Source organism: Saccopteryx leptura, chromosome 3 (assembly GCF_036850995.1).
Source record: "Saccopteryx leptura isolate mSacLep1 chromosome 3, mSacLep1_pri_phased_curated, whole genome shotgun sequence".
Lineage (NCBI taxonomy): Eukaryota > Metazoa > Chordata > Mammalia > Chiroptera > Emballonuridae > Saccopteryx > Saccopteryx leptura.
The window spans coordinates 118,415,745-118,438,273 of NC_089505.1; the positions used below are offsets into that span (position 1 = coordinate 118,415,745).

At 46.4% G+C, this 22,529-nt stretch overlaps 1 protein-coding gene across 2 annotated transcripts in view; it reads right to left on the minus strand.

The window, feature by feature from the left end:
- The window catches only part of ERI3 (ERI1 exoribonuclease family member 3), a 130,527-nt gene that overhangs the window by 41,995 nt on the left and 66,003 nt on the right, over nucleotides 1-22,529 (minus strand). For both annotated transcript variants that reach the window (XM_066376102.1, XM_066376101.1), the window contains exon 7: nucleotides 18,173-18,245. In XM_066376102.1, coding sequence (XP_066232199.1) covers nucleotides 18,173-18,245 — 73 coding nt within the window. The remainder of the gene's footprint in view (nucleotides 1-18,172; nucleotides 18,246-22,529) is intronic.

A 22,529-nucleotide genomic window follows, 5' to 3' on the forward strand; every position in this document is an offset into this window, starting at 1 on the left:
GAAGAATAAGAGTGACTGATGTTTGTCCATGGGTCGTACCGGCTCAAGGAGGTGGGGCGCTATAGAGGGAAGGCCAGAGGGAAGGCTAGCCTCAGTGAAAAAGAATGGTCTTCCCTACAACCAACACCGCCCACTGGTGCCCTGGCCTCCAGTACAGACTAGGTCCAACTGACTGTTCAGGCCCACACTGCCTCTGAGTCTAAGGCCATGGCAGAGTTCCAAAAGCATGGGTCCCTGGCCCTTTCTTCCATGAGAGCCAGCACTGCCGACAGACCAGACAGTCTCAGCCAGTCAGCCCTGCAGCCCTCTAGACACAGGTAGACCAGCAGGCCCAGACACCCTAAACTTAGTCTAACTAGCTTCTACATGCTCAACTCTCTAGCAACTTACTGGACAGCTTTCCCAGGGGCTCAGAAAGATGCTCCAGCCCCTATATCCCTACCCCTGACAGGAGAACAATCCCAGGTTTTGAGAGGAGAGGTCATGGCAGCCCCTCTATTTTCTGCCTCTACTGCCAATCCTTACCTAATACACATATCAGTGCTTCCTCCCAAAATGCACCTCCACCACGTCACCCAACTCTGAGGGATACACCCCTTCCCCTCAAGGGGTTGGCCCCTTCATTGAGCAAGACAACCTACCTCCAGTAAGGGAGCTGTCTGGGGACAGAAAGAAATCAGCCAGACACAACAGGGTCTCTGGCAGCTCAAGAAACCAGACCCAAGTGATGTTTTTCACCCAACTAGACTTTGAAAGCTCACTCCCTGAGTACCTGGTTCTGGAGACCACTCCTCCAGGCAGCCAGCGGCACAGAGCAGGGAAGAAGTTGGGTCCTAATGTGTAAAAAGCTCCAGCAAAGCAAAATCATTTACTCTTCAGTGCAACTGCTCAGCAGAGCTAATAAATCTTGCATGAGCAGGGCCGATTCTAATTTCCTAATATGAAAAGGCATTTGGATTGAGAGAGGGGGGAGATAAAAGTGATTGAATCTCCAATAGTCCAGGTTACTGACAAGAAACATCCTGCTCAGCCCTGAGAGAAGGATGGCAGCGCCCACCGCCCACACACACCCATCCGTTCTGCCCCCCTCTTGGTGCGATACATCTCAGTCTTTTCTATTGACAGGACGTGGCTTTAAACACAGTTACACAAGTTATCATTTCTGCCTTCTGATCAATCTGAATTTTCAGGACAATTACCCTCTTAATCAATGATTGCTATCAGCAGCCCTGCGCCTGGACGGATTTCTCAGCAAGGTAATCATGCCGCCAGGCTGGACGGCGCGTGCATAGGCAATGAAGCTCTGGGTGGGGTTTCCTCCCTCTGTCCCCAGTCCCCCATATCCCAGAGCTGCTGCCAGTACCGAGGACAAGGACGGCAAAGTGTGAAGGCCACTTCAAGGAGTGATGGGAGTAGAAGGAAGGGGAGGGGGCCCAGCCACCCCACCAGCCTTCCAGACCACCTGACTATGGAACAAACCTATTAGAGCCCTAGATTTACTGCCTACCACCCTGATGCATCTCCACATGTACTGCCATCATTCCTACCTCCTAATTAACCTAATAAAACTCCATTCTAATTATGGGCTCAAACTATTAGGGTGAGTAAGTACAAAGAAAAGAGAAATATTGGTTTTACTAATCTATCAGAGCTATTGGTTCTAGAAATTCCTTTACTTCTGCAGACCTGGTCCGTACAGGCTACTTCTAGAATGGCAGGGGTAGCATCTGCTCCTCCTCGAGGTGCCCACTGTCTGCAGCTGTCACAAAGCTGGCCTGTGAAAGCCTCTTGATTGGAGGCCACCCAGTCCAACCCTTCCTCCAGAGTTCTCCCACAGGTTCAGCCATCTTAGTGTAAAATAATCCAGGCCCCTCAGGAGAAGAGGGAAGGAGAAGGGAGGTAGAGTTAGTTTCTGCCTCAGTGTTCCGTTAGAGGCCATATCTGTCATCATGGGGGCAACTCAGGAAAATCTCTCAGATCAGTTGTTGCTGGGCAAGGACTTACACCAGAGAGGTCAACAGTGGAATGAAAAGGCATGGTCTGGGATACTGATGAATGAACTTAGGCTTCAGCACGGTGGCAGATATGTACATGCAGTTACACCCAGGGCAGAGTGAGTTATGGAATTAAAACAGGTCCCTAACCCTGACCTGTGGTGGCGCAGTGGATAACGCGTCGACCTGGAAATGCTGAGGTCGCCGGTTTGAAACCCTGGGCTTGCCTGGTCAAGGCACATATGGGAGTTGATGCTTCCAGCTCCTCCCCCTTCTCTCTCTCTGTCTCTCTCTCTCCCTCTCTCTCCTCTCTAAACATGAAAAATAAAATAAAATAAAATAAAATAAAAAAACAATTATTAAAACAGGTCCCTACAATTTGCTATTACATCCCAAGGGGTAAAAGAATTAGAATGCAGGTATTCATTCACTGACATTTACTGAGTGCTAACCATGGGGTAAGCGGTGGGGATAGAGCAATAAACAATATAGTGAACCCCACTCTCAGGGTAAGAAGCTCACACTACTAAGAAAGACAGACAAGTATAAAAAAAGAAAAGCAAAAACAAGAATGTGAACTTGTGTATGTATGGTCATAGCAGCATCCCTCATAACATCCAAAAAATGGAAAAAATCCAAATACCCATCAACTGATGAATGGATAAATAAAATATGGTATATCCATACAGTGAAATATTCAACAATAAAAAGAAATGGAGTACTGATCCATGGTACAGCATGGATGAATCTCAAAAATTATGCTAAGTGAAAGAAGCCAATCACAAAAGGCCATATATAAGAAATTCCCAGAATTATAAGAATAGACAAATTTATAGAAACAGAAATTAGGTTAGTGGTTGCTTAGGGCTAGGGTATTTGGGAGAAATAGAAAGTGACTGCTAAGGCTCTTCTTTTAGTGGGGACAAAAATGTTGTAAACCTGGATGGTGATGATGGTTGTATTACTCTGTGAATATACTAACAAACACTGAATTGTACATTTTATTATTTTTTTTATTTTTTATTTTTTACAAAGACAGAGCAAGAGTCAGAGAAAGGGATAGATAGGGACAGACAGGAACTGAGAGATGAGAAGCATCAATCATCAGTTTTTCGTTGCAACATCTTAGTTGTTCATTGATTGCTTTCTCATATGTGCCTTGACTACAGGCCTTCAGCAGACCGAGTAACCCCTTGCTTGAGCCAGCGACTTTGGGTCCAAGCTGGTGAGTTTTTTGCTCAAACCAGATGAGCCCACGCTCAAGCTGGCGACCTCGAGGTCTCGAACCTGGGTCCTCCAAATCTCAGTCCGATGCTCTATCCACTGCACCACCGCCTGGTCAGGCTGAATTGTACATTTTAAACAGGTGAACCGAGTGGTATGTGAATTATATCTCAATAAAACTTTTCAAGTACACTACAGTAGAAGGGCCTATGGCAGGCTCACCAGCAGTGAACAAGGCCAGGGAAAGCTCTGGCACAGTGCTTAGGCATCCAATATAGGTATCTGAATAAGGAGGAAATTAACAGTGGAAACTGGAAATCTTCAGAGTATGTACAGGAGTTAGGTTGAAGGATAAGCAGTTCAGTAGGCAGGATCATACAAGCTATCTTGGTATAGCTGCAAAGGTACGCTGTGGATCTCAAAGTATGGGCTAGAGAGCTTGTACTTCATTTAGCATATATAGACTTTTCATCTAGGGAAGTTAGATGATCAGTATAGGATAGCTTAGAGTTCAATGGTTTGAGCGTGGGAAATATGTCAGAGTTGAAAGGGCATGGTGTTTAGAGTTATATACCTAGGGTTTAAATCTTTTAATCCTTCTCTCAATAAACTCAAATGACTAGTGAGGGTTGAAATTTTGTCTATTTCTTTCACTTTTTTTTATCTCGTGCTTGGCAGAATGCCTGACCCAGTGGGTGCTCAACAGCTATTTACTACATGAGAATGAATGACTATGCTAAATTCGGTCCCCTCTGACAAACATTTATTCAACACCTACTATGATACTAGAACTCTGGTTACATGGTTGAGCTCTTCAAGGGCAGGACCCTTGTCTGATCTCTGATCTCTGCCTCAGTACCATGCACAGGTTCTGTTTGGCACAGGGCAGGTGCTCAAATCATATTAATTCCCTTCCCTCTCATGGTCAAGGTTTCCTTGAGACCCAGTGGATTCTTGAATAGGCGTGGCCTTGAACCAATCACTGCAGCTGACAAGAAAAGGGAAGCTGAAACTGTAGGGGTGGAAGGTTCAGGAGCAGGGCATGGTGCTCACAGTATTTGTGCCAAAGCAGCCATGGAGCTCTAGGAGGCCAGTAGGCCACCTGAGTCATCAAAGCTGGTAAAGAACTAAGTGGCAATAAGAGACCGTTCCCAGAGACCACTCTCAGAACCCTCTGCAGATTGCCGTGCACATAAGGAGGCAGACCTACGCATGGGTAGAGTGGAAGTAAACTGCAGGACATGCAGCTGGATTAGGAGGAAAGATCTGGGCCTTATTTTCTGATCATCATCCTGACCCTGGAGATCTACCATTTCCACTTCTCCCCCCTGTTCAGGAGAGCCCTTCAGCTCATGGCTGACCACAGTATGAAGGGGGCTCCTTCAATTCCTGTAGGTCCTCCCCTCCCCTCTCCTCCCTTTTCTTCCTGCAGAGCCTCCCTCGAGCCATAAAAATAAAATAAAACACAAACACCCACAGTCCAGGAGGAGGGCGTCAGACAGATAATGGGCATTTTATATCTTTTTATGACACTCCCCATAGGCAGCTCAGCAATCACAGCGCAATAAAGGCAGGCATGCAGCTTGCATAGTTAAACAACTGCCGGGTAATTAGGCACAGCAAACACACCTCTGGGAAGGCCTCATGGCTGCTCTGGGATCTGCCTACAGCCTGCCTTCCTGCTCGCAGCCAAGTAGGTGTCAAGCCCAGGCCTAGCACCATAAGACCTGGTCATGGTGCTGAGGACAGATCACTGGCTACTGCCATATGTACACTTGGGCTCATGCCTGTGCACCCTCACAAGCACACCTGCCCATACCCACATATAAGCACTTTCTGAGCAGCTAGCCTGGACCTCATCTCCCCAGGCGGGCCATTCCTCTTTTCCAAGTAGGGCAGCCTACAGTCTCTCAAGAACCTCGCCTTAAGGCCCTTGATGAAGTCACAGGGCTGGCTGCAGCAAGAGCTAGCTCATCTGGGAAGTTCTGTGGTTACTGAGTTGCACAGGTAGGGGTCACAGACATGCTTACACAGACTGTCCCTTATAACTTCTAACTCAGTATAGAGCTGAATTTGAAATAAATTATTTAAAAATATAATTACCCAAACCATACGCACATTGTTATCACCCCACTTACTACAGTCTCTACTGTGTTTCTCCCCATCTGCCTTGACCCACCCAGCCTCCCTGCTAGACCAGGAGCTCTGTACAGGTGGAAAGCAGACCTGATTCATCTGAGTCTAAATGCTCTAACACACAGGCCTTCAGTTAGTGACTGGAGGCTGGATGTTAATTTAGTTGTCCTGGCCCAGGCATAGCACAAGTCATTTGCTACCTGAGGTTTAGGTTCAGGCTGATCTAAGCCCAACCAACAAAGAAGTTCTTATCAGTACTGAAGGAACTTCACTGCGAGTTCACACAATGCCCATTCCTTCTCTAGTGACCAAGCTAGTCAAATTTGGAAATTTCAAGGAACTGGTGTTAATTAATGGGACAAAACAGACAAAATCCTGCTATAATCCCACCTAAGAATGCAATAGACAAAGGTCCCTTTTCTAGGAACCACCCAGATCAGCCCTGAGGAGTAAAGCCAGAGAAAATTAAGGCACCCAACCCTAAACTACTCTTCCCCCAAGAGAGCTGATAGCAGGTCAGCTGAGCTCACAGACACTGCAGTGGGCATTCCCATTTGAAGATTGAACATACATCCAGCTACCTGTCCTGGTCTACCTAGCCATCACTCTGAATCCTCCAAGAAAACCGACCAAGGGGATCAAAGGCCGAGGAAGGACTTGGGCTGCAATCTACCTTAAGAAGCCCCCCTCTACCCCTCAAAGGAGCAGGGAGACAACAAGCTTCTCAAGGAGAAGCCCAAAGCCTAATGGCATTCAGCTCTAGTTCAGGCCAATTCAAACTGTGACAGGCACCTGTTGTCCAAATGCCTCCCCAACACCTGAGCCCCCAGCTCTCCTGACCTGATGCCAGGCAATGCCTTGCCTTCCTCAGACCCTCAACTTTTACCAGTGCATGAGCAGAATAGTCCCAAAGTAATAGATCAAAATAGGTCAGGGTAAAAGAGGACCTTCTCTCACCTTCCTTGCATTTGTCTCATTTTTTGCTGGGAGCAAAAAGAGAAAACCTACGTTACCATGAATGATCAAAAAATAGCAAAGGTAGAAACCTTTGTCAGATAAGGAAACTGAGGCCTTAGAAAAGCCAAGCAGCACAACACCAGAGCCCAAGTCTTGATCTTCTAGCTTCAAGTTCAGTCTGGAGTTCTTTGTACTGAACCACATTGTCCTCTAGAACAGTGGTCCTCAACCTTTTTTGGGTCACGGACCAATTTAATGTCAGAAAATATTTTCACAGACCGGCCATTAGGGTGGGACGGATAAATGTATCATGTGACCAAGACAAGCGTCAAGAGTGAGTCTTAGACGGATGTGACAGAGGGAATCTGGTCATTTTTAAAAAATAAAACATCGTTCAGACTTAAACATAAATAAAACGGAAATAATGTAAGTTATTTATTCTTTCTCTGCGGACCGGTACCAAATGGCCCACAGACTGGTACTGGTCCGCGGCCCCAGGGTTGGGGACCACTGCTCTAGAGACGAGGGCCTTATCTGCTCACTTCCAGGTCGCCTTAGCTAAACCACAGATCCCATCCCTATAGCCTCATCCATATTCCCATTGTGGGCAATATGCACACACCCTAGTAGTATACACAGACACAAACATTCCTAGAGAGATACACTTCTATTACACATATAGGCACACATGTACAAAGAGGCACATCCTCTTACACAGACAGAGAGATCCCCATAAAACAAGTGTCACTCCCCAGAGACCTGGGAGGTCAAATCCTATCCCTTTCTAGTCACTGACTTTCAGCAATCATACAACTAGTAATGCCTGGTATATGTTTGTCCTGGGCCCCACTTATACCAGGCCAGACCAGAGGAGATGCCTTCAGGTGGTATCTACTAGGGAACAAATGACAATAAGGAAGTCACAGAGAGAAACTGCATTTACATCGAGGTCATGTGGCCTTGGGCAAGCTTCTTAATCTCTCCATTTTAGCACCCATTAAATAAAGACAACAGCCCCTTCCTTGCTGAGCAGCTGTGAGGATTACATCCAAAAATGTGTGTAAAGCACCCAGCACAGAGGCTGGCACCAACTGGGGCTCAATATGTTCATGCTTTATTCTTAATACCCATGGACACGGTCAAACCTGCCTTTCCAAGTAGTCTGCAGAGCAATGTGGAAGATAGGAAGAAGGGCTGTGCCTTTTGCCTTCAAGGAAGTCTCCTTGCCCTTCTATCTATGTAACATTCCTCCCAGTTCCCAGGGTCCAAAGTAGCAGCAGCAGCAACAACAACAAAATAACAAAAAGAAAAAACCAAAGCAAAACAAAAAGCATGGGAGGTTTCTAAGGTTTCCCTTACCTCTTTCAGACTTAATACTGAGCACTGATAAGTCCGGTTCTCCCTGCTGCCTCGCCTGTCTCTCAAAGTGCCCTCAGCTCTGCCGCAGCATCTATGCCTCTACTTATGCCTCTACTAGCCTGCTGAGGTCCCTCTGCTTGCCTAGCTCTTTTGATTCAGACAAGAAGCAGATCTAGTCCTTTTCCCTTGAATGGCTCATGGTTGTGCACAGGAACAAATCAGGCCACACAATAACCAAGAGGCATGCACCCTGGGCTACTGTGGGCCCTAGCGCCTGGCCCGAGGGTTAGAATATAGGCTCTTTAGACAGGATGCCAATCCAGGTCCCAAAAAGTTTTAAATTCAGGCCCCAAACAGACCGAGAGCTCCCTTCTCTCCCCCGTTCCAGCACGAGCTCAGAATTCATTTCCTCAAGGACACAAGAGAAAGACAGAGGAGGCATACAGTGGAACCAAGATGAAGGAGTTGTATCACCTGACAGTGCACAGAATCTGAGCAGCAGCCCGAGAGAGGCAGGGAGACCACAAGGTGGGCCTTGTTGGTAAGGCCTGCCATTGAGGGCACTGCAAGCAACTCCAGGGTAATGGCAATTTGCAGCAGCACCTGCAGGGAACCTCATGAAGGTAGTAAGAATCGCCTGACCAGGCGGTGGCTCAGTGGACAGAGCATCCTCCTGGGATATAGAGGACCCAGGTTTGAAACAGGTGGTATCTACTAGGTAAACAAGGTCACTGGCTTGAGTGCAAGCTCACCAGCTTGAGCGTGGGGTTGCTGGCTTAAGCGTGGGATCACAAATATGATCACATGGTTGTTGGTTTGAAGCCCCGAAGTTCGCTAGCTTGAGCAAGGGGTCACTGGCTTGGCTGGAGCCCCCCGGTCAGGGCACATATGAGAAAGCAATCAATGAACAACTAAGGTGCCACAACAAAGAATTGATGCTTCTCATCTCTCTTCCTTCCTGTCTGTCCCTATTCATCCTTTGTCCCTCTCTCTGTCTCTCTCACTTAAATAAAAAACATTTTTTTAAAGGTAGAAAAAAATCCCATCTACCTTTACCTAACTCCCTCCCATGCTCCTTCTCCCTTGTGGCCAAACTTATCTAGGACATAGAACAAGGCAGGACAGCTCAGCTCCCTGGCTGAGGCTATGCCAGGCCTCCCACCCACACACAAAGCACCAGCACTTGAAGAGCTTTACAGACTTTATCTAATTGATTCCTCATACATTGCGCTGTAAGGATACTGAGGTCTTCTGGCCTAGCAGTCTAAGGCTGCCCACAGCCAATACACTAGAAGGCACAGTGGCCTCCTTCTCTCCCTGCTATCCCAGGCCCATCGACTCTTTCTTCCCTCACATGGACATAAACATGGCAGTTTTCTGGAGCTGCTGCCCCAGTCTTAGAAGGCAGCTTAGGCTGGCTCGACTCTAGGTGCTGGGCAATGATTTCTTACTGTGCTCGCTTGCTCTGTTTCTCCTCTGTTAAGAGGCATACACAGAGCTGGCCCACAACAGTAATCTAACAAACCTGAAAACCAGTTTGTAGTTCTCCAGCCCAGCAAGCTGGTTCACCCCCCAGCCCTTTGTTCCCATCTCCCCCTGTCTGGAATGCCCTTTCCACCCTGGATTCTGAAAACGTGCTCTCTTTCAAGGTTTAACTCAAGTGTTTCCTTAATGAAAACTTCGTTGACTTTCTTCCCAGGTGAAAATGACTCCTTCCTGTGCACTGGAGGCAACAGAGCAAATAAGTTCAGAGCATGGTCTCTGGAGTCTGCTGCCTAAATGCACGTGCCTACTTTATCACTCACTGTTGAACCCTGTTCCTCATCTGTAAGATGGATAATAATTGTACTTAAAGAGTCGTTTGAGGACTGAGTTAATTTATAAAAAGCATTTAGAACAGCACATGTTTATCATTATCTCTAATTTACAAATGAGAAAACCAAGGTTCTGAGAAGAAAAGTAATTCGTCCAAGGTCATAACACAGGTGACAGAGCCAGCAATTGTCTGGAGGTGAATGTGACTGTACAGCACTGGATAGACAGGAACGCTGATGGCAGCTGGAATCAAGGACAATGAGCTAATCGACTCTGTCCCTCAGTGTAAGCTGAGGGTCAGTTAGCCAAGGATGTGCTTCAGCTCCTACTCCCTGGTGCTCCCCTGAATTCTGCCAGGGAGCCTTGTTTTCCTAGCTCATGTCCACAAAGGCTTGTATGTCTACCTTGAGTCTTGTCTCCTTCACCCCTGCAGCCTACATGAGATGACCAGGTTACAGGGATGAAAAAGACAGTGCAAGGACAACGGGGGACAGAGGTATAGTGTGCTATAATTTCAGTCTCAGACAACTCTAGGACTGGGCACTGTTTTTCCTGTTTTACAGAGGAAGACACTGGGGCTGAAAGGAGTGAAGTGACCTTCCTAACCCCTTAGCCAGTAGCCAGTAAGTACACAGTTAGGATTCTAAATCAAGCCTACTGGACTCCAGAGACTAAGTTCTGTGTGTCAGCTATTAGTCATCTTTTATTGGTTCAGAGAAGTTAGGGAACTTGCTCCAGACCACACAGCTAGTTGGTAGTGGTATTAGAAGTCTGAGCCATGCTTATCTGGCTCCAAAGCTCTATCTTTTGTTCCAGTGCTTTCCAGTCTGTGAGCCACATCCCCAGGGGCCAGTGTATACACCAAGCACCATCTGAAGTCTGAGAAGGACAAGTTGCACATACAGCCATACTATTTGTCCAGACTACGAACACATAAATAATATTGTAATTAATAAAATATAATTATGTGGGAAGGTCCACAGCCTTCCACTTAAAAGCCAACCAAATTCACTGTGGCTTTTTTCATTATGTACTTTATCACCATATACCCAAAATATAAGTTCCACCGAGTGCTCAAGGGGGAAGGGAATGTCTGTGAAGTTTTCACACATTACTAGGAGCTCCATGTACTCTGTCTGCCTACCTCCCTGAGAGTTCTCCAAAACCATATTTAGGTACCTTTCTTAAGGTACTTTCCTGGCCCCTGGTTACAAAGTCATAATAGAGAAGTATCTTTTGTGTGAAATAACTGTCCAAAAGTCATTAGTAGTAACCAGAGGCCCAATCTCTTCCAGGTCTCGAGTCCCATGAATGTTAAGAAACAATGCTGTTTCCAACAAAGAAGTCTCAATTCCTGAGCTATGAAAAGAAGGAATCTGGGTCTTTCCTACCCTGGCCTCCAAATCCATGCCTGCTTACCTGCCTAAGATACATGGTCTGAAGAACAGAACACACCTACCTGGGTTCAAATCTTTGCTTTACCTATTCTTGGCTATGTGCTCTTAGGCAAGTTACTTAACTTCTAAGTCTATTTGTCTGGGAAATTTTGGCAAGGGAATAGCTATCTGGACTCTGGAGCATATTATTCACTGTAGGTCCAATGAAAGCTTATTGATCCCCAGTGTGTGCCAGGCCTCATGCTGAGCACTATAAATACAGAGATGGGTGTTATGTAGACCTCAAGTCGCTCAGTCTTGTGGGAAACATAAAGGTGTAAGCAGATAATCACAGGAGCATGTGAAACATTCATTACAAAGTACTGAAGTCATACAAAGGAGGGGATTAACTATGTCTACCAGAAGTAAGGGAACATCAGTGAAAGCTTCACAGAAGAGGGTTTTGAAGGATGAACAGGAGTTTTTCCAACATATTAAAAGGAAAAAGGCAATGTAAGCCAAGGGAACAGAATAAGCAAAAGAAAGTGAAGCCATTATGTACATTTGAAAAGCAGCAAGAAGTCTGACATGGCTGGAATGTTAGAGAGACAGGAGCTATGAAGATAGGCTACAATGAGCTAGATCATCCAGGGCCTTGGGTTTCTTGCTCAAGAAAAATGATGGCCCACAGCTTTCCATACCTACTTTCTTGGCTCTGGTGTTCTTCCTGTCAAAATGAGCACACTGCAATAGCGCCCTTTCCCAGGCCTTTGATTTAAGAGTTCCTGTCCTGGCCCTGACAGTAAGGCATTTCTGTCCCACAGATTATAACTCACTCTGGGCTATTATTCAGCTCCCCAGCCCTGGCCCTGCTGCAGTTAGTCCAAACATAATATCCTTCATGCATATATTATCTGTCTCCCTATTATCTGGAATCATTTCGGAATTAAATTTCAGTCCTGCAATATTGGCTTCAGGAGCGGCGCGCTTTATGGGCTAGTCAAAGGTTAGAATACCAATCAAAATAACAGTGCCGATGCAGCGAGACATTTTAATATTCCAAAACCCGGTAATTGTAAAAGGACATAATATTTTTTCCCTGATTACCCCAAAGGCAACACATGTTAACAAGGCGAGGGAAGGAGTAAAAAAAATTTCAGAGTTCAGACAGCTGTAAGACATATTTAAAGGAAAAGCCCAGGCAGGGCACTGCACCATGGGGCAGGAAGAAGAGAAGAAAGGAGACATTCTCTCCAGCTCCAACTGCCCCTGGCTCCCAATCCAGCACTACTCCCTCTATTACCACTGGACTACATCCCAAGAGCTCCCCGCCAACCCAAGGGCAGATGTTGCAAAGGGTGGGATAAAAAGAGGAAGAGCTCAGGATGTGGAGCCTTGAGGCTTGGGTTCTAGTTTCGCTCTACAGTTCAGGAGCCTCCAGCCCCCTTCCCTCCAGCATCAAATCCAACAGCAAGCACTGGGCCGCCCTCCCACTCACCCTCTCCTTGTCACATTCCTGCTCCCACCATTCCCTCATTTATACCTGATGCCTATGCCTTGTCCTCTGTACATGTATTTCTTCCTAGACAGCTAGAGGCCCTTATCTCCCTGGCCTCAGAACTACCAGGAGAGCAGCCTATAATTGCCTACTGCCCACAGACAACACTGTACTTCAGATGATGTCAGACACCTGGACCACAGCCCCAGTCGGGCTCCTACCACTGAGTGGTCTCCTCCCTCCAAAATAAAACAAACACCTTGCCAGGGCCCTAGGTCTCCTGTCTCTCTTGAATTTCACTTTGTTTCATTCTTGTTTTTTTCCAAATTAGCTTCTGAAGAGCCCCAGTTGAGGGGCTCCACAGCGGGCACCATGCAGCTGCCATTCTACAGAGTCCCAGCCTCCGTCAGCCTGCCTATCACTCACGCAGCTTTATCTTCACAACAGCAAAAAGTGACCTAACCAACAGAGTTTCAGATCCTTCCACTTCTGATGGCTTCCCAGCTAGTTCAGCTCATTCACCGGAGCCTCCAATCTGCATCACCCCGACCTGCTGACCTGCCTATGGCCCCCAGCAAAGAACTTCATTAAGGCCGAGAATTTATTCCTCCATAAGCCCTTAATTTATTACTGCGCTGATTGGGACTCTGAATGCTCCAAGGTCAGGAAAAGTCATACTCAATCGTAGACACCAACCCTCCCTTCAGCAGTTTCTCCTGCTGTCCACTCGCAGGAGAGGGGGAGGCAGAAATGGTTCATGGAGGGACCCAACAAGGTCTCTTCCTCTTCCTCTGTCACAGCTCATCCCAGATCCACCCCCTTCAGAGCATCCAGACATGGTGGCAGGGTATAGATAGCGCAGATGGCAGAAGAAAAGTGGAGCAGCAATCTTCACACCCTAGTACAGCTGGGTCGGTTAAATTCTAGGTGACCCCCATCCCTACGACTTCTGAGCATAACTAGCTGAGCCCTGTCTGCCAGGACTGACTCAGAATCCCAAGGCTGCTTGCTTGCCTCTCCAAAAGCCTATCTAAACCCATCCAAGCATCAGAGGAAAGTCCAGACCATTTATGAGTGTATACACATGTACTTACATGGCTTAGTCTGAATGTACACGAATTGTGTCTATGTATGTGCAGGCATGTACTTGTACACACATTTATGCCCACGTGTCCGTGCATAAGCAGCGAGTATGTGTGTGTATGTGTCTATGTATATTATGTATGCACGCATATACCCACCTAGTCACATCCTTATGGAGGTCACATCTGACCTATCCATTTCTTGACCTTTTATTTACAACAATAATCTCCCTCCACCCAAACTTAGCTACCTGTTCCTATGGCCATACCTTGGAACCTGCTAACACCTTTTTCTGACCCATCTCTGAAACCACTAGTTCAGATATCCTACTGTCTAAACATAATCTCTTATCCTTTCATCTGGCATGTTCAACTACACCCAATGTAACTCCTTATCTTACTAGGACCCTTGCTGTCTTTTCTTCCCTCAATATCCAGCTTAGATCCCATGGTCTATCTTGGCAACCACTGTCTTGACAATATCTTCAGCCTCTTTGTTCCTTTCATCACACTTCATGGAACAATCTCCACCCTGGATGAATCTAAATGCCTGCCTTCTGCATGTACATAGCCAGGCAGCTGAGCTCTCTAAAATAAAAGTCATGCAACTGAACAGAATAGCTTCATTATAAATTAATGTCATCAGCCTCAACTGAATCCTCAGCACCGCCTAAAACTCTACTATACATCTCAAGTCAGCTCACACTTCTATTTACTAAAACTATAGCAATCTTCTTCCACTTTCTGCCCTCCCCTATTAGTTATCAGCAAATGACTGATCTACTTCATAGAGAAAAAGAAAAGCTATCGGATGGGAACTACTTCAACTTGCATCATCAAACCCACAAGCCTATCTGCATCTTTGTGCACCCATTTTCTTCTCCTTCCCCTGTCACCATGGAAGAGGGGACCTTCCTCCTGAAGAAAGCCAATTTCAAGAACCTGGCTTTCCATCTCACCTCCTTTCACCTTCTCAGAGACCTCTGTCATTCCTATATTTTCAACCTTTCCTTCTCTAATGCCTGCAAACAAGCACATGTATATTCCATCTTAAAACACAGAGCCTGCCTCAACCCCACACTTGTCCCCCCACAGCTCTTGTCCTTTCCCTCTCCTTTGAAGCCTCTAAGTTCAGTACCCTTCAGTAGCTTCCCCTTACCTTAAGGATAAATATCAAAATCCAAAGCAGGGCCTATGAGCTCCCACCTCCCCCTCCAGCTTTTCATGCTGTTCTCCTTTCTCCCCTATATCCAGTAGGCTTCCAGCAGTCATTCATCCACCAAATAATGATTACTGAGGGGGACAAAACAGTGAACAAAAGAGACAAAAGTTCTCTGTTCTCATGGAACTTACATTCTAGCCGCCAGGCTTCTCCTCACCTCCGGGCCTTGCCACATGCTTAGCTAATTCCTGCTCACCCTTCAGGTCTCAGTTTAGCCACTCTTCCTCAGGGAAACATTCTCCGACCCCACACTAGGTCAAATCCCCTTATGAAACAATCCCATGACTCTTAGCTTTTTAGTATTACAACACAATTAAAACGATTTAGTATCCACCTTTTCTATTCTATCTCCAGGGCCTAGCACAGTACCAGGAACACAGAGGACACTTAAGAATATCTGTTTGTTGATAAAGATGTGTATGTTTATTTATGGGCATGTCTTTATACTTTATGAATTTATTTGTGTAAACAAATTTGTGTCTGTATATTTCCCTATATTTCTGCAGGTGACTATGTGAGTACATATGCACACATGTATATGCATGTATGGATACCTATAAACAATTTTAGGTATGCCTACTTGGGTGTATGCATTCACATGATTATATATGTATATATTTATGCGCACGTGCATACACGCACACGTGTGTGTGTGTGTGTGTGTGTGTGTGTGTGTGTGTGTGTGTGTGTTTTCTTCTGGCCCCTCAGTGACTGCTCTGACTTCCTGCAGGGAGCTGGAAGCAGGGCCCCAAGTCCTCTCTAAGCTGACAGTTCAATAAGAGTATAAGATCATTCAATGACACTCCAAATGTCAGCAAACATTGGCTTTCTCCACTCTGCTATAGGGGAAGTAGGTGGAGGCGGGAGACGTGGAAACCTGGTCACTGAAAAGTTGCTCTTCCCTGGTGCAACCCACAGCATTTCTGGACAGGAGAGGGCAGCTAAAAGACAGCATTTTGCCTCTTCTCAGAGGAGAGGCTTAGGAAATGGGAATGGTGAATTCAGTCCCAGTTGCTCACTTCCTAAGCAGGTCTAGATGGCCAGGCGGACCAGAACCCTCCCCACTTTTTTCATGAGGCAAAGCTCTGTAGGAGAGTTGAGGAGTGGAAGAGAGAAGAAAAGGGGGGGGGGGATAAATGAAGATCAAGGACAGAAGAAGACCCTGTAGATAGCCAGAGCACAGGTCACACATGAGGAAAGAAGGCACAGAGTAAGGCTATTGCATAATACTCCCACAACCTTGGCAATGACCTCTCTAGCTTTGCTTTTATTGTTATCCTTTTTAAAGGAGCAGGAATCTTTGTGCAGCCTGCATTAAGTCATGCAATATGAAAGTCAGACAGATCACTACGCTGGACCTCCAGGGCCCTGCAGCCTCCCTAATTTGAATGGCTGCTGGCAAGGACTGAATCAAAGCCTGGAATGAAGACCTCTCTTCTGCTGGGCCTTCAAGCAAAGCTGGAACATAATCTGGCTGGAGGGCAGAAAGGAAGGAGTTAGACCTGTTTTTCCTAGATCAGCTAGGTTACCCAAGAGACTATCTGGGAACAGAGTCCTCAGTTTCCCCTTGTGCCCACTGCCCCTCTATAAGATCAGCAGAGTCTGGCAGAAAACCAAGCTGAACAGGCTCAGGACAGCCCACCTCCACCCCACCTCCCCGTAGCCCTGAATGGTAATGTTACCACATGGGTTGGCTGCTTTCCTGCTTTTCTGCCAAGAAACCTAGAGGCAGGAAGCTATACATATACCAAAAAGTCTAGTGAACTTCACAGAGCAATTGTTCATGGTCAGCGCCTGCCTCGCCTGGCCAGGCCTTCACATTGCATTTGCCGAGGCCAGCAAGCAGCCTCAGGTGCACTCTGACAGCCAGCACCCCGTCTTCCAGGAGCGCAGGCCTAGCCACACCCGCACATGCAACCTGTCAAGTCTAGCGTGAGACTTGACTATGGAGCCAGCTGTCAAGGACCAGCCAGCCAGCAGTCACTCACAAGGCACATACTCTGTACCTGGCCCTGCTCTGGCCACTGGGGACAAAGAAAGGAGCCAGACTCAGTCTCTGTGTCTGCAAGGAAACACACACACAGACTCAGTTTCAAGCCTTTATGATCCAAAGTGTCAAAGATCCTCGAGGCAAGAGACTGACTGCTAAGCTTTGCAGCAAAGGTGATACCTGAGCTGAATCTTCAAGGAGAGGGAATATGCCAGATGAAGATGACTGGGAGGCACCTCAGAGACAGGTAAAGTTGCAGGCCATGGGCCAAAGGTAACTCAGCCAAAGAAGAGCAGTAAGTAGCTGTTGTCTGGTGCACAGGAGATAGGCAGGAGAGGCAGGCAGGGGTCAAACAACAAACATGCCAGAGTGCAGACAGAAGGGAAAGTACTTCACAAATGTTACAACAAATAATGCTGTCCTAGGACCTATGGAACAAGCCCAAGGTCATCTTGCACTGTTTCTTCACATGGTTACTTGGTTCCAGCCCCCCCAAAAGCATACTGTTGCCCCTGCCTAGAAAGCCTCTCCTCAGATCCATATCTCACCTCCCCTGAAAATGCCCAGTTCAAGACCCAAATCCTTACAGTCCTAGCCTGACTCTCCAACAACCTCTCTTCTCTGAGCCCCCAGGGAGCCATTATGACCCCTTGTGTGTTCTTCCTTCTCTGAGCTTCCTGGGAGTCACTGCTGACTGGTGGCATGGGGCTTCCGAGGCTGCCCCACAGCAGCTGCTCTTACATCAGAAGATTTATGGGGTGGGCTTCCCTAGTGGCCTCCTGGGGCAAGGATCGCACTAGAGCAGGTTTCTTGGGAATCTATTCCTACCCCTCCTATCTTCTGCTTACCTAGGTAGTATAGCACACACTAGGGAAGGGCAGTTTTCTGAGTGAGTCATTCTCTACCAGAGCCCACTTTCCTAGCTACATGGGGTCCCCTCCTAGCCCACTCCCCAGGCTCCTGCTGCTCCATTAGTGCTAGTGTCCTCCCTCACGCTCAAAGAGAATTGGGCTGTAGTTTCCATCTCACGTGAGCAAGACTCTGCTGTGGCCAGGTTAAGACCAAAGCCAGCTTGAACCAACTCTACCTCCCAACCACAGGAAACTACCAGGGCCAGTCAGGAGGGTCAGATGCCACACTCACGATCACATCAAAGGAAAATACTTTCCCAGAGGCTCAGCTAGCTAGCTCCACATCTCGCCTGGAGGGAATGCAGCTCAGCCCAGAGAGTCGCTCTAAGCAAGACCCTGGAAAATCCCCTTAACTGGCACTTCTCTGAACACTTGGGTAACACCAAGTAGGGAAGTGTCATACTCCACTCAGCAGCCTGGCCCTCAGGCAGCTCCCCACACCTAGAAATAGCCACAACCTTCCAGTGTACGTCAGCTAGGGAAGAGGAAGGAGGATAACAAAAAGAAAAGGGGAGACAAGAACAATAAAAAAGAACAGAAATGAGAAAAGAAAGCAAGGAAGGGGAGACCAGATGAAGCACCCAAGCAGGGCTCAGACAACACAGTACCTTTTTCAGATTAATCCACTGCTTGAAGTAATCTGCCACTGGCAAGCCCAAGTACTGGCACTGGCCCGGGAGCCTACAAGAAAGGGAGGAGAGAACAAGTTGGGCACACCTTTCCTTAAGCTAGGAAAGCTAACAGTCTACAGGCAAACAGACCTCAAAAGGTCAACCCATCAGCCATGGGTCCCACTCCACCCAAGAAAGGCACCCCACCTCCAGCACCCAGAACTCTGGGTTCCAGATCCAGCCCTCAGATCCAAATGTGACAACCTGAAGACTACTCAAAATAATAGCAACTATTTTCTGATGGCCAACAATATATTAAGTGTCTTACTTGTATTTTCACATTATTCTTCAGAATTGTGCTGTGAGGTACATAGTGTGGTGTACATTTTACAGATGAGAAAATGAGATTCAGAGTGGTTAACTAAGATGCCATAGCTAAAAAAATGACAGTGCCAAGACTGAACCCAGGTCTGTCTCACTCCAAAGCCTACGATCTCTCCCGTGCATTAGCTTGTTGTTTTGTTAAAACAGAGAGGCAGAGATATAAGACAAGAGAGAGAAAGAACACACGATTAGAGCCTGACCAGGCAGTGGTGCAGTAGACAGAGCATCAAACTGGGGCATGGAGGACCCAAGTTTGAAACCCTGAGGTCACTGGCTTGAGCACGGGCTCACCAGCTTGAGTGCGGGATCACTGGCTTGAGCATGAGATCATAGATATGACCCCATGGTCGCTGGCTTGAAGCCCAAGGTCACTGGCTTGAGCCCAAGGTCACTGGCTTGAGCCCAAGGTTGCTGGCTTGAGCAAGGGGTCACTCGCTCTACTGTAGCCTCTCCCCTCCAGTCAAGGCACATACAAGAAAGCAGTCAATGAACAATGAAGATGACAAAACGAAGAACTGATGCTTCACATCTCTCTCCCTTCCTGCCTGTCTGTCCCTATCTGTTCCTCTCTCTGTCACAAAAGAAAAAAAAAGAACAAAAAAAAGAACACATGATTAGAGATAGCTGGGCAGGGACTTCCATTCACATTGACATCTCTTGCAATAGACTTTCTGAAGATAGAGAAGAGACCATGCAGAAGAGGTCAAAATTTAAGCCAAAAGTCTGTTCTTGTTTTTTCTTTGAATGAGAATTTATAAACTGTCTCCCCTCCTAGCTAAACGTTGCCATTTTACCCACACAAATCCATTCTCCCAAACATTTACTGATATTTAATAAGTTAGGCACTTAGGACTCAAAAAATAAGACTTAACTCCTGCTCATAAGGGGCTCACAGTTTGTTCAGTGGAATGGACAATAAAAGAAGTAGACAAAACAGCTTAAGTTGGAGCACTGGGGTACATGGAAGGATGGAAGAAGACACCAGAAAGAAGTATCAGCTGGGGAAGATCATAGAGTTTTCTTGCTAAAAGAAGAGCTTAGCCGCAGGCAACAGAGAGCCTTTGAAGGGTTGTAGTTTACAAGGATTGTTCCGAGGCAACAAAAACGATATACTAGAAAAGCTGGACAGACTCAGTTCCTGCAAAAAAAAAAAAAAAAAAAAAAAGCTGGATAGTAGCCAGGAGACTAGACAGTAGTCACAGAGCTAGCGAGCAGGTAGATACTGGAGACGTAAAGGAGGGCCAAAGGGGATGTGGGGCCCAGGGAGAGAGCAGTAGAACCCAATTCAAAGGTTTGCGCTGTGGCTAGCTTCGTGTTCGCACTAAGACAGATATAAAGAAGGAGACGGGCAGACAGAGCATACTAGACACCCAGAGCAGACCAACATTTAGTCAATTTTATTACTGCTTTTTAAATTCTCTACATACAGTGTATTTTCTTTCTGCTCAAACCAGAGTGGACTGCTCCCCCTGCCTCATCCCTAGTACACCACTGGAAGGAGGCACGACTTTAGGAATGCAGTTTTAGGTAGATGCTTGACTCATGGTAAGCACTCAATGTCTGTTGAGTGTGAGGTACCTAAGGGACATTAGGCAGTGGGATGATATCTAAGAAGCAGCTGGATACTCAGCTTTAAAGAGACGTTTGGACTGGAGATAGAATATGTTAAATCATTAATGCAACTTAAGTAAAATTAAAGCCATGAGAATAGATTAAGATTGCCTGGGAGGAGTATGGAATGAGAGGAGCAGAGGGGCCTCATCTTGTATATTTTATTAAGCTAAAATGAAACCAGGCCACGCCTATCAGACCATTACCACACACAGGGAATGCACTACTTCATAAAGCAGTCAGTTCTAATTTTGTACTCCTTCAATTCTTAGACCATCCAAAGTCTGTTTCCTTATAACTTCCACCCTGAGGTATGCCTTTAGAAACTACAGAGAACGAGACTTCCATCTCTTCCTTGCAGAACCCTCCCAAGATCTGAGAGCCCATGAAGCTTCCCCCAGAGTTCCCTTCTCCAGGTCACAGACCCTCAGCTCCTTCTAGGATTCCACAGGAGGCTGCTCTGCCTGTGGAGTAGCCCATTCTGTCTCACTGCTTCACTAATAAACCCACTTTAGCTTTAAACTAAATAAATTTTAAAAAGAGAAGGAGAGAGAGAATTCCACAGGAGATACTGTACCATGAGTCAGGACTCACCTAACTCACCCCCATTCTGGAAGGGCAGGACTCCAGGACATTTTCAGGGTATCAGTTACCCAAAGTCACACATGCTCTTTTGTCCCCATTTCACATCACCTATGGTCAACCTAAACTACAGGCTAAACTTCCCCTTTCTAGGCTCATATACGGGGTGGGGCAAAAGTAGTTTACAGTCGTTCATATGGAAAATAATACAACTAATAAGTAATAATACAAGAATAAACTCCGTGTTTTATGTACTCACAACTGTAAACCTACTTTTGCTCCACCCTGTATATAACCTGCTTAGAATGCAGGTCACTAGTGTCAAATGCCATTGAGTAGTCAAGCAAGAGAAGAGCTGAGAAAAACTCAATGAATGTGGTGTCAGTGGGCTGGTGGGAGCACGAGGCAGCCTGCGATATGTTTAAAAGTAAGCAATAAGCCTGACCTGTGGTGGCGCAGTGGATAAAATGTCGACCTGGAAATGCTGCGGTTGCTGGTTCGAAACCCTGGGCTTGCCTGGTCAAGGCACATATGGGAGTTGATGCTTCCAGCTCCTCCCCCCTTCTCTCTCTCTCCTTTCTCTCTCTTTCTCGTCTCTCTCTCTCCTCTCTAAAAATGAATTTTAAAAAATCTTTAAAAAATTAAAAAAAAAATCTTTAAAAAATAAAAATAAATAAATAAATAAATAAATAATTTAAAAGTAAGCAATAAGAAAAGTGAAGACCACAAGTGCAAACTCCTTTTTTAGGAAGCTTGGAAATGAGAATCCACTTGAGATGACTGATTCCACCCCAGAAAGTTTCAGGGCAGTTCAGTTTTCCCTCCATTACTCCTCAATTATTTGACAGAACACTAATAGGAAATTGATCCCCATGTGTCAAGCAGTATGGTAAGGATTTACTTTCCTAAGACTTGAGATATCTTACCTGAAGGGTAAGTTTTCAAACATGCAGGTAACACATTGACATGAACCACAACTAGTCAATTTCCTGGAAGGGATATTTTGGCTGAGGTCAAGACGATGGGTATCTAGGATGTGCCCATGTGGGAACCAGGATGAAGAATGTAAGAAAACCAGGAAAGGTTTTGAAGGACAAAACGGAGCCTTAGGAGTGAGAATATGTTTGCCTAAGAAGCAGAACTGTAATGTTTGGATAATTTTCTTCAATTTTTCTTTCATGTTCTTTATCCTTAGTATTTGTGAAAATGCTTGCTGAGCTCAGCAATTTTTGAAAAATCACATTAAGAACTGTGAGTGGAGGGGGGCAATGGAAGCAGCAGAATCTACAAAGGAAGTCAGGGGACTGGCCAGCAAAAGGCAGAGATCCTGGGGTGCCTCTCATATTCTCCCTCAGCCAGCCCCAGCACCCTGATTCTTTTAGTTGACACAGGCCAGTAATCTTATTGGCTGTGGCTAGCCCTGGGGGAGGGGGAGGCTTCCTCTTTGGTAAGATTTCAAAGGTAGACATCAGTTGTCGGCATTTCTACCTGGGTAGTAGGGGTCTAGCTCAGTAGAATCCTGCCTGCTCCTGTTGAAGGTTGAATTATACCAGCGGGGCCATACTGAGGTCAGACTAGACAGACAGATTGACAGGTTGGAAACATAGCCTCAAGTATGGCTCAGCAGCAGTCCTGACTGCTGTCTATACTGCATGGCTGACTGGAGCTGAGGAGAACAGGACTATCATTCTCACTCAGGGCTCCAGTCACATGCAGGTACACATGTAGTTTGCAGACTCACAGCATTCCAGTTGTTGAGCCCCCCAGCCTGTGGTTG